The following is a 12,694-nucleotide window of genomic DNA, read 5'->3' as shown; positions in this document are numbered from 1 at the left end:
ACGTAAATGGCCTCCTTGACTCCGCCCTCAAACCAGCGCTCCTCCCTGTCCAGGCTGTTACATCCTCATCATTGAAAGAGTGTCCACTAGCCTGTAGGTGTGAATAGACTGCAGAGTCCTGGCTTGACGAGGTGGCTCTTCTGTGTTGTCCTATCCTCTTAGCCAGAGGTGGTTCGATTTCCCCGATGTATAGATCCTGGCAATCCTCCTGGAACTTAACAGCGTACACTATGTTACTCTGTTTGTGTCGGGGTGGACCAATTTTTGTTGCAGCGTGTTTTGGGGTTTAAAAGCCACAGAGACACAGTGTTTAGAAAAAAATGTGCCTCAGCTGCTCCGATACTCCTGACACATACGGGATCACTACAGGTTTTCACTTAGGCAGCAGTTGTCCTTCTCTCCTGGATCGGCTGGAGCTTAGGTTTACGGTACACATCAGCTTTTAAATGTCCTCCATTACTGATGGAAATCTCACAGTCTAAGAAGGCTAACCTGACACTTTTCATATCCTCCCTGGTGAATTTGATGTGTTGTTCCACCGAGTTAATGTGAGCTGTGAATTGTGGTATGTCCTGAGAATTGATTTTCACCCAGGTGTCATCCACATACCTGAACTCTCACCAGCAAGAACTTGTATCACCACCCAACCTGTACAGTGTTTTTTCAATATGTTCTTTATATTGTAAATACTACTAGAAGATTGCTCCAGTCTTTGCTTGATCTGTACTTTCCTCTAATTGCTGTGTTTTCTATTATCACGCTGATATTTTGAGTGACTGAATCAGGAACTCTGCCTCCTATTCTTCTCACACTGGGTTTAATCAAAGAAGGTTTCTGTTTGTCCATTAAAGTTCTTTGTTTTGATCTTTTAAAGGATCCTGTGATGAACAAGAGCCTGTCTTGTCTCAAGGAGTCTCTCAGTGACCTGAGCAACACCTACACTACAGCTCTGCTGGCCTATGTGTTCACTCTGGCAGGAGACGTGGAGACCCGAGCTCACCTTCTGCAGCACTTAGACACAGTTGCAGTGAGGGAAGGTGAGTTATCCTTTAGCAGGACATCATTCAGGCTTTATTAGCATCACTGTGACTGTTATTGTGTTTGTAGGAGGTTTCCTCTACTGGTCTCAGACAGCAGCAGAAACATCAGCCTCCCTGTCAGTGGAGATCAGTTCTTATGTGCTGTTGGCCAAACTCAGCGCCTCCCCGACTGCTGAGGATCTGGGATATGTCTCTGGTATTATCAGGTGGCTGACTGGGCAGCAGAACTATTACGGAGGCTTCTCCTCCACTCAGGTACGACACCACCCGAACAGCATGAAGCTCATCTTTGAGTTCATCTACAGTCTTAGACAAAATCAGGGACAGAAGAAATAATACTGGAGCTTTCAGTTTTCTATCAGATATGTAAAACAGATTTGTTTTAGCCAGGCAGAGAAGTTTTTATTCTTTAGTTAGAATATGACATTTAAGTTTTGTCTAAAAATTCATTGTTTTAACAGAATAGCAATGTTACCTCAGACTTCTGTACCAACTACACGTAACAGCCTGTAAATAACAGATCACCTGCGAGTTTATACCTGTAATTTCTATACTTTGATAATTCTCAGTTAAAGATATTTTAACCTGTTTAACGTTTATTTAACCAGGAAGTGAACTTTGGAAAACTTGAGATTAAGGATCTCTTTTGTGAGAGGGTCTCAAAGTGACACAGGCCGTTTTAACTTAATGTCTATTCCACTTAAGCCCATGAAATATGGAGACATATGCTGTGTGTGTTAACCACAATGAATCCATCCTGTAGGACACGGTGGTGGCTCTTCAGGCTCTGGCTCTCTACTCCACTCTGGCGTTCAGTGCTGAAGGTTGGAGCACAGTGACAGTTCAGGCTCCCAGCAGTCAGCTGACGTTTGATGTAAATCAGGGCAACAAACTGCTCTACCAGGAGGAGGCGCTGCAGGACGTGTCAGGAAAATACAGGCTGGAGGTGAAGGGCACTGCATGTGCTTCAGTGCAGGTCAGTGACAGCATCACGTGAGAAGCTCCTGGTTGATGTCAGAGAAAGGGTTTCTTCTTGTTCTTTTTACTTATACAACTTTAGAGAGCATTAGCATTGTCACATGTAATAAAGCTCATCTTGCACATGTATTGTCATACACAATAAAGACATTAGACCTGGCAGTAATAACTGTAGAGAGTACAATGCTATTTTAAAGTAAATTGGAGAACTGAGCAAAATAAATGAACTTTCTGTCTGTATCAGAATCAGGGAAACTATTAATCCCAGAGGGAAACTGAGTTGTCATAGCAGCAAATATACAACAACATCAAGCACTCGTATAAAATGAGTGTAGATATAACAGAGATCCTCATATTAAGATGAATATAGACATATAGGTATGACTATAAAAGTATGTGTGCTAATATGTGTCATGGTGTAGAACAGTGACAGCAGGGTGCATTGAGGTGTGGTTAGTTCTGTTCCACACGTGACCCAAGTGTGTTTCCCAGATTTCTGCCACCTACAACATCCCAACACCTGCTGATGTCACCACTCTCAGTGTGAAAGTCCATCTAGAGGTCAACACCAGTGAATCTGCTAGACCCAAATTCACTGTGCAAATGCAATCACTGTAAGTATGTGACAGGTTAGAGGAGCGCTCTTTACCCGTGTGGAGGAACTGCTGGTAGATGAAAGCAAGTGTGCACACAGGTCAGTATAATCACACTGTTCAAACACAGGTACAGTGGAAAGGAGGAAACTACAAACATGGTGATCCTGGACATCAAAATGCTCTCTGGATTTTCCCCAGACCCCGAGTCTTTGAAGAGTGTGAGTAATTAGACAGCTTCTTCCAACGAGTGCATCTCATGTGATAATTGTGAGGATAATAATAAAATGATGTCATCTCCTCACAGCTCAAACGTGGCCTCCTGGTGAGTCGTGTTGAGCAAAAGGAGGATCACGTTCTGGTGTACTTAGAGGAGGTAAGTGAAAGTCACCGTGGGGACACCAGATGATGATCTTTGGGACAAACTGTGTCTGCGATTGTTTCTGTCTCGTCCAGTTATCAAAGGACACAGCCATCAACCACAGCTTAGAGATCATCCAGGAGCTCCCAGTGGACAACCTGAAGCCAGCCGTGGTCAAGATCTATGACTACTACCAACCAGGTCCAAGTCTAACTAAGCTTTACTCCAACAGCACACTGACACACTTCAGAGGATCCATCAGACTGAACAGTTCATACAAGCTGATGTTTCCATCAGTGACTCAGAGAAATGACACGTTCATGTTTTTCTACCATGTTTCTGTCAGGTGGACCAGGCTGAGACCCAATACATGTTTGTCTCGTGAGCTGCAGGTACGAAGCTGTAACAACACACAAGGACACCTTTCACACACGTTCATGTTCACAGCATCAATGCAAGAACTTTGAGCTTTTACTAACTTGTATTCTTCGTCTCACAGTTTGAAGAAGCTGTGGCTGGTCCTGAGGTTTAAACCTGCATTTGAATAAAGATACTTTTTCTGCTCACATGTGTGTAAGCGTGTGTTAACAGCTCCAGTATTATTAATGCTTCTTTAATAACAGGCTTCATTATTAATAATCGGCAGAATGGAAAATATAGTGCTGTGAATGCACCGCTGAGACTGGCCTCATGCTGCATTTCTGTCTTTGTGCAGGTTTAGACAAAAACAAAAAGGTGCAAGTGGGCAACAAGTGGGCAACAAGTGGGCAACAAGTGGGCAACAAGTGGGCAACAAGTGGGCAAAACATTAAAAAGCTAACGTGCTCGTGGGAGACATTCAGTGACAGCTGGCAAGTGACGTCCACGGAAATACAGACAGAAACATGATGCTCATGTGTACATGTGTGTACGTGTGTACATGTGTGTGTGTGTACATGTGTGTGTGTGTACATGTGTGTACGTGTGTGTGTGTGTGTGTGTCTGTGGAATCCAACAAAGCTCTTTCACTTGTGTACTTCATGTACTTCATGTACTTGTGTGTTTGTGACAGTGGAACAACATCACAGCTGTTTCCTCCCCAAAGACTGGACACCTTTAACAGTGTACAGGATACAACAGCCAACCATAAATGCTAACTGTACATGAAACTAAAAGTACACAATGATGTCATTCAAATAACATCTAATGGTACATATACATATATACAAAGCACTACAAGTAAATGGCTGCTCCTAACAGGCTGTGCTCACAAATTAGTCTGTTTGTAAAACATTTTTATCATTTTACAGTTTTATTAAACTGTGTGCATGTTTCATACTCCACTGTGTTACATGGGAAAATACAAAGATCAGTTTCAGAAAGCTTGTTGGAACAAATGTGAGATTATTAATAGTCTTGTAACGTTGTGCACACAGTCACTACATGAATCTGTGACTGTTTAGTTCAATTTGATTGTTTGCCATTAAATAATGTGGTGGCAGATTTCTTTTCTCATGTATTAATCACATATTTAATCACATCTCATTAGTTACAGTAATATCACTTTCTCACTTTACCATAGTGAGAGCACTCCTGTCACTAGTTTACATTCATGTGGAAAGTTACCACAGTGAGGCCGTTGTAATGGGAGACGTTAAACAGATAGTGGGACTCCTGCTTATCAGGATGTAAATCTTTAGGTAATGGCCAAGCAGAAAACAAGGTCATAATTCTCTCTGTGAGGGAGGAGCTATAGCCCCCCTCTCACGGGGGGGATATACCCAACATGTAAGAGTTTGTGGATGTTCTTTGTCTGTGTGTCTGTATATAAGATGTAAGGGTGGTGGCCACAATTCAGAGATGGTCCTGGTGTTTCACTGGGATGCTCTCTCCACATTGCAGTGTGTTTATTAAACCCACTTCAAATCAAGCTCACTGACTGTGTTGCAGGTTATTGTTAAATTTTCCAATTTGGCGCTGTCAGCAGGATTCCTCCGGTGAGTTTCACTGAATCACGGGCACGCAGTGACTGGCCATCCTGAGGGTAAAATGGCCTCAGTCCCACCGTTGTTTTCAAAAAGGGGAACCGTGGTGTGTGCTTCAGCGACTCACACATGCAGGAGTTTTTAAAAGAACCAAGAGAGGCACTGAAAAGGATCTGCAACGGGGAGATGTTTTGATTTGGGAGCATTTTCAATGGGACCAACAGGGAAAGCCTCGCTTCCTTACTGCTGCAATTATTGGGTGCAGGTTCCTAGAAACTCAGTTTGGGTATTCTAGTGGGTATTCTTGTTGCAGTGGTAAGTGCAGGATCTTAGAAGCTCAACAAGTTCAGCCTTCTAGTGTATGGTTTTTTAGCAGTTTTGCACCAGCAAAAAAGGCAGAAAGGCCGGACAGCAGACGCGCTTGTTCGTACAATGGAAGCTGGGCCCAGCAAATGGGGGCGTCCCTACAGGTGGTCCGGGTGAAAACCCAATTTTTATTTTTTATTTTTTATCTTGTTTTACTTTAATTCTTTGGCCATAGAGTTTTGGTCTGGTTTAAAAAAAATCCAAGTGTGAGAAAGAAAGAGCTGTCGACAGAGAAAAGAGTTGTTGTTTTTTTGTTGTTGTTTTATTTTTTTTGGATGGACCACTGGGAGGGAAACCTCAGGAATTCAACGCCTAATTTCAGGACCGTCATGGGAAGGACTCTGTCCTTAGTTTACGGGTGTTTAGCACTTTTGCACCACAAGGAAAAGGCCGGACGGTGAACACGCTTGTCCGCAAAGCTGAGCTCAGCAGTACGGCCGTAGGAGGCATCCCTCTGGGCAGTCCGCGCAAATCCAGGTTTGATTGCATGATTTATCTATTTTTTCTCTTTCAGAAATATGGGAAAGAATACATGCAGTATGAAGTGTGTAGAAACTGAGGAATGCAGTAAAGAGAAGTGTGTGTGTGTAAGAGGTGCTGTGGGTGGTGTATAACCAAGAGTGATGGACAGAGATGTGTTAAAATGTGGACAGAAGAATAAGAGAGGGAAAGTGTTAATAAGTAGTGATGAAAATGATATTAAATGTCTTAGTGTGTTTGTACGGGTGGCTACTGTTGTGGAAATTTATTAACAAAGCCTGCAGACACGATGAGCAGTTAAACCCAACACTTTATTTCTCATGCATGAGGAGAGACGTCAGTCAGCGGGCACTGAGAGTCGTCTCTGACAATGAACAGTTCAGGTCCTTTTAAACACAGTCACAGAACAAAAGGCTTGTACAGTTGCGATTCACAACTTGGCTCTAAACAGAAAAACTCTCTATCACCTGTGTGGATCTCCCCCACTCTGGGGTCAAGTCTCCGTCTCCTGGGAGACATTCAACAGTTTCTCACCATTTGTTTCCCGGCGTGAATGAGGTGTGAACCAGACGTACTAAACTAAGTAACATGAACGCATTTCATCAAGACAATACATTAAAGGACAATAAGCTAAAGAGAAATCCCACAACACTACGGAATTGGATCAACGTCCTCCACTAGCTCAGTGGCCGGAGCAAAATGATAGCTTAACATAATTGGAACCACACCCAGCCCCGTGTTTTGGCTGAATATTACACAGCTTCACTCCATGTACATCTTAACCTGAGGAACAAGCTTCAAGGACAATCAATCTCTCCCTGAAGAGAAAATGCAGTTCGAGAGCAACTGCGTCGACTTCAAAGAGTCAACAAGGTGAATAGACAGCAACACTGCCTTAAACGCAAACTCAAGCTGTCACTTTGAAATAGTCAGTAATGTAAACGCTGGACCTCTCAGCATCTGCCATTCCCGAACAGACACGTGCGAGTTTGTCCGTGACCGCAGCCGCGTCGTCAGTGTTTTCTCCAGTCATTGGTCAGCATTATAATATATGCAAATACATGCAGGTCGGAATCCCCCGGACGCCAAAACAGTGCCAGCAGAGTGAAACCGAAAAAAATAGATTGAAACTGAAAAAAAATGTAAGCGAAAACAAAAAAATTACAGTTTCAATTAATTGTTTTTCACTATCAATTTTTTTCCGGTTTCAATACAAGATTTTTCAGTACATTTATTTCAGTTACAATATTTTTTTTCGGTTTCAATATTTTTTTCGGTTTCGTTTCAAGGTGGCATCGTTCTGATCCCATATGACTGCAGCACTGCATGGCAGGTTCTATCCCTACAGCATGTTGTATCACCAGAAAGCAAAACTTTTCCTGTGATTTCTGGCAGATTTGGGGGGGGGGGGGGTTGTTGTTTTTTTTAGTACCAGGCTGATTTTGACAGTTAGGTTAGGATTGTTTTCTTTTTGTAAGAGAAAAACACAGGTTTATTTTTATATATATATATTTAGACATGTCCTGACAAGGCCTAATATGATTTTTTTTGTAACGGTGGCACTTAGGGGGAAAAGAAACCTGCCAGGTATATCCCTCTGGGGTGAGATTTTGTGTGTTGATGATTTAAAGCAGGCCTGCAAGATTGGGAGTAAAAGTGTTATTAAAATACTTTAATTGAGAGCAAATATAAGGTGAGCTCTCTAGATTACAATGGGCTTTTGAGGAAATTCACCTACCTAGATGCTGACCATATCAGATGGTAAGTCCTGTGTTTTAAAAGGATTGTAGCGATTCAATCCATTTTCAAAAGAAGAATTGTTTTTTATTTTTGGAATGATGTACATTTTGCTGTCAGTGGATATTTAAATTCATGGGCGGTTTTCCACTATCAGCAATGATTGGTATGATTGCCTGTGTGACTGGATGAATGCATGTGATTGGACTGTGGCTGGACTGATGATGTGGACTAAGTGTGAACTCACTTGAAATTGAAAGACGGTAACTATTTTAGGATTAGTCACTGCTAATGCCTAATCCACCCCAAACAGTGAAAAAAGGGTGGATGCATGTGTTTTTGTTTGCTTGTTTTTGCAGGAGCAGGAGGATGACAGAGACCAGAGGAGGAGAGACTGTAGGGTTCACATGAGTGTGGGCAGGCCTTGCAGACCTAACCCTTTAGATAGCATTTTCTGTGTTAATGATTTTGTGTGGAGAAAACTGTGTGTACCTGGATGCTTGTTGGTTACAGTAACACACTGTATTGATGGAAAATGTTAAATGCTACAGGGGGAAATGTGTATTCAATGTGAAAACACACTGTGTTAAAATCAGTATCACTCCTTTCTCAGACAAGGAGGGTTGATTTACAGCAACACCTCTGGAATCTGTTGATCCAGACCCGACCTGCGAGGAAACACCACTGGCTAATGGTGTGTTTTTTTGTTCCCTCTCTAAGGGTTCTGGCATCACACAGGCAGACATGAGTGAAATGAAGCAGGTTGTGCAGTGATTACTCATGATCATATCGTTAATCATTTTAAGGCGCTGAGCTCAAAGTGTGAAACAAGAGTGAGTGACATTACTTAAGAAAAGTTACTGGTTACAGTTAGTTTTAATTAAACACATGGGTGATCCATGGTTTGGGAAAGTATGGTAACAGTAGTGTTTTAATGATTTGGGGGAATAAACTGTATATGACACACTTTTGTCTGTGGTGTGGTGCCTTACTTACTTGGGGGTACAGGGACGATGGTGGCCATTTTGAAGCAGGCTGGGACTACAGACAGAGAGAGGGAAAGGTTGAAGATGTGCGTTGAACACTCCAGCCAGCTGAGCCGCTGCATGACTTGAGGACGTGGCCTGCAAATTCCCTCTGGACCGGTATCTTTGCGCGGATTCACCTTCCTGAAGGCACTTCCGCAATAGTGTGCGCACTGACATCATCCGCGGTGCGCACACTGTCCGGTCTCATGGTGTTCGCCTGCGTCGAATCTAGCGTAGAATACGTTTAGATCCTCACACAGAGAGGCCGTGGTCTGCGGTGTGCTGGTTTTCCCTCTAAAGTCTGTGATCGTGTTTAGTCCCTGCCACATACTCCGAGGGTTGTCAAACTGTTGCTCCACACTGTCCCTGTACTCACGTTTGGCTGCTTTGATCGTCTTCCGGAGTTGGTAATGTGCGTGTTTGTAGTCCGATGTGTTCGTGGAGACAAAAGCGGTGCTCCGTGCCGCCAGTGCCGCTCGAACATCTCCGTTAATCCAGGGTTTTTTGATTTGGAAGGATTTAACTGTTCTGAGTGGGACGACATCTTCCACACATTTCCTGATAAATCCGCAGACTGAGTCTGTGTACTCGTCAATGTCCCTAGCAACCACGTGAAACATTTCCCAGTCCGCGTGATCAAAACAGTCCCGCAGCGCAGACTCCGATTGGTCCGACAACGGTGCACCGCCCTCAGGGTTGAGCTTCCTGTTTCAGCTTCTGCCTGTAGGTGGCAGGAGCAGGATGGAGGCGGTGATCTGATTGGCCGAATGGGGCGCGGGGGAGGGCTTTGTACGCATCCCGGAAAGAGGTGTAGCAGTGGTCGAGTAGCCGGTCTCCACGGGTGTTAAAAAGGATGTGTTGGTGGAGTTTGGGTGAGACTTTCTTCAGGTTTCCCTTATTAAAGTCTCCGGCTGTGATAAACGCTGCCCCTGGGTGTGCGGTTTCCTCGCTGCTGATCGCGCTGTACAGTTCCCTGAGTGCACGGTCAGTGTCGGCTTGTGGGGGAATGTAAACAGCCGTTAATCACTGCTGTAAATTCCCTCGGTAGCCAGAATGGCCGGCACTTAATCATCAGGTACTCCAGGTCCGGTGAGCAGAAGGATTTGACCGGGTGCACGTTCGCATAATCACCAGCTGTTGTTGATCATGAAACACACACCACCGCCTCTGCTTTTCCCAGTAAGATCCTGTGACCTGTCCGCGCGGTGCACAGAGAACCCCGGTAGTTGTATTGCGGAGTCCGGTACTTTGTCCGATAGCCAGGTTTCTGTGAGGCAGATCACGCAGCAGTCCCGCATCTCTCGCTGGAATGAGATCCGTGCCCGAAGCTCGCACAGCTTGTTCTCCAGAGACTGCACATTAGCCAGTAATAAACTGGGTAACGGTGGGCTGTTGGTGCCAGAGGTGGGTAGTAACGAGCTACATTTACTTTGTTACATTTACTTGAGTAAGTTTTACTTACTTTTTGCTTTTACTTGAGTTCATTTATGAAGAAGAAACTGTACTTTTACTCCGCTACATTTGCAAAATTCGACTCGTTACTTTAAAAAAACATTAGTTTAACACATTAGATAACATGCCGCCAGTGGAGTTTCTGGTAACTTTTTTACCATCAGATGTGGCCATGCAGTCACATGACCAGTTTGAAACCGTGGCGGGCAGAGCGGCCCAAGCGTTTCAAAGTAGCGACACACGGAAAGAAGAAATATGATGGCAGAGTCTACGCTAGAGCTGAAGAGGATGAACACCTTTGGCCTCACAAACAAAGAATGTTTCTCTTAAAAGCAGCACAAAAGAACAGCTCTGTCTTCAGCGTCGGTGTCTTCAGTGAGAGCCAAAACAACAACTTTTCAGCATGAAACAACTCAGCTCGTGTAACCTGAGGAAACGGTAAGTTTTCTCTAAATATCTTTTAGCTGTGGTTAGCTGGATGTCAGTCTTATGTTACAGCAGCTGTGTCGAGCTCGAGCTGCGAGTCATATTTTCGGCGCTACGTTGTAGTGAGATAAGTTTGTGGGTGTTTTGTGCAGCTTCAGCTGTCTTTTTAACTGCTCGCTGGTTAGCTAGCGTGAGCTATAAGCTAACAGCTAGCCTGATTAATGATGCTAGAGTTCAACGCACATGCAAACAGCTCGTCTCTACTGCTTTAACTGTTAAAACAGAAGCAATACTGCGGGTGACAGGGTTTATTATGTGAAACAGCAGCTTGTTTAGTTTAAACAGTCTGCATTAAGCTGGGCAAACACTGTGCGATTTTTTTCAGTCACGTTATTCAGCTCCTGCTCAAACTGTACAATTAAATCGCAGAAGTTAGAAGTTCTAGGTCACGATGCAGGTCTCACACTATACATCCTGATGCTCTGATGCGAGAGAGGGATATTATACCCCTTATGTCAAACTGGGTGATTGGCCCCCAATAAAGTTTTATGGCCATAGGGAGTAATAAAGGAAGTAATAAAAATATGATATTCATCAAAAATATGCTCATTGATTTTTCCCCTAAAAAGAACTAATTGATTATTTAGAAAGTTTCTTATATATCAAATAGCTTTCTTTTATTTTTTAATCCATTAAAATAAAGTTTTTACTTTTTTATGCTTAAAAAACGCCATCTGGTGGTGGGTCAGCGTGTGTGTGTGTGTTGCGCGGGCGCGTGCCCGAGGCTGTGTGTCTGGGCGCGCGCATGGGCGCGCCTGTGTCTCCGGACGTGCTGTGTGTCTCAGGCTCCGTGCTTATGTGTGAAAATGTGTTAAACCATAGTAAAAGTGCTTAGTTAAACTTGTGCTTTTGTAACGTTCAGTATGGCCAGAAATACAGGCTGCATGCCTTGTGGCAAAACTTTATTTCAATTTATATGCATTTGTTTAATACAAACAAGGAGATTTAGAATCAAACTCAGAATCGTAAAAAAACCTCTCGCGATCCCACCGATCCCACTAAAATCCTTAGTATTTTTTCTCAAATTCAGCGCCCCGCGGCTCCCACCCCAATCCTTAGACAAAATAACCAGGGAAAAACTCCTGAAAAACCCTCCGTATTTCTCCAAAAACGCACGTCAAAAAACCCTTGTTAGGGACCCCTCTATTCCCAAAACCTATCTTCGATAACAGGGCAAAAACTCCTGAAAAAATCCTTAGTCTTTTTCTTCAAACCAGCTCTCTTACCAGCTCCGTCTAAAATTCAGCGCAAAGTCTAAGTTCTCCCTTCTCTCTTAATCGCACAGGACTGCAGCCGCTGCCAGCGCACAATCTTGTCCTTGTTGTTTGCTCCCCGGCTCAGCTCCCGAATGCTGCTTACCTAGTTTGAAAATTTGCGCCGGGACTAGCTGCCTAACTCGCCGCGCTGCCAATCACATAACAAAGGGGCGGCTCCCCTCGCACCCGGTTAGCCAATCGGCTGCAGGTCCGATGGAGGAGAGATTCATGCTCAACACCGGTGGGCTTTGGGGCTATGCTTTCAGCCTTAGAGAGAGCGAAATCTTTTCTATCAGCTAAAAGCGGGTGAAAATTTTGGCCCGCTAACACCTTGGATTGCCTTTACTTTGTCTGATTGGGGTGTTTTGATCCTCATCGCTACGCCCGAAGTGCACAAGAGCCTGCGGCCGGTTTATGCGTAACCCAAGGCCTGTTCGGCTAAGCACTCGCTAGCGAGGCACAGGAGAACTGAGGAGAAGGAGCAAGAAGGATGAGGAGACATGGAGAGTCCAAGGTCTTCACGTAGGCCGGTGTTCGCGGAATAGAAATGATACAGAAAAAAATGTTCTCCAGTGAGGCACAGGAAACCGAGGAGAAGGAGGAAGGAGGTCGGGGAGGCAGCGAGAGTCCGAGGTCCTCGCAGAGGCCGGTGTACTCGAACACCGCTTTCTGTAAAGCTAAGCGTTCGCAAGGAGACGAGTGTGATGATAATTATGATGATGATGATGATGTGAAGTTGAGAGTTGTTTCAGTTGCGGTTTGGGGTCCCTCCAGACTCCAATGTTTGCTATCGTAACTTCTGCTGTGGGTTGGGGTCGCGAAATACCTCGGGGATCTCGATCGGGAGAACTTTGGTGTAACGAAAGTGTACTGTTTTGAAGGATTCTGTATGATGCAAAAGAAATAAATGACATGGATTGTGTGATGCATAAGAAATAAATGACATGGCACAG

General features: G+C 44.2%; 1 protein-coding gene and 1 long non-coding RNA gene across 2 annotated transcripts in view; both read left to right on the top strand.

Annotated features, from left to right (window-relative positions):
* The window catches only part of LOC120724531 (alpha-2-macroglobulin-like), a gene marked incomplete at its 3' end in the record, with an annotated part of 33,014 nt that extends 29,698 nt beyond the window's left edge, over window positions 1-3,316 (top strand). Inside the window, exons 29-35 of the mRNA XM_040016795.1 lie at window positions 875-1,037; window positions 1,108-1,295; window positions 1,804-2,016; window positions 2,511-2,632; window positions 2,742-2,832; window positions 2,919-2,987; window positions 3,068-3,316. Of these exons, the coding sequence (XP_039872729.1) occupies window positions 875-1,037; window positions 1,108-1,295; window positions 1,804-2,016; window positions 2,511-2,632; window positions 2,742-2,832; window positions 2,919-2,987; window positions 3,068-3,316 (1,095 nt within the window). The remainder of the gene's footprint in view (window positions 1-874; window positions 1,038-1,107; window positions 1,296-1,803; window positions 2,017-2,510; window positions 2,633-2,741; window positions 2,833-2,918; window positions 2,988-3,067) is intronic.
* A 1-nt stretch (window position 3,317) lies between these two features.
* Window positions 3,318-3,538, top strand: LOC120724740. The gene is made up of 2 exons (XR_005693982.1): window positions 3,318-3,364; window positions 3,472-3,538. It is a non-coding gene; the product is annotated as an uncharacterized LOC120724740 (long non-coding RNA).
* The last annotated feature ends 9,156 nt before the right edge of the window (window positions 3,539-12,694 follow it).

This window comes from Simochromis diagramma, unplaced genomic scaffold (genome assembly GCF_900408965.1).
Source record: "Simochromis diagramma unplaced genomic scaffold, fSimDia1.1 OVJJ01000363.1, whole genome shotgun sequence".
Lineage (NCBI taxonomy): Eukaryota > Metazoa > Chordata > Actinopteri > Cichliformes > Cichlidae > Simochromis > Simochromis diagramma.
This window is presented reverse-complemented; position numbering and strand designations above follow the sequence as displayed.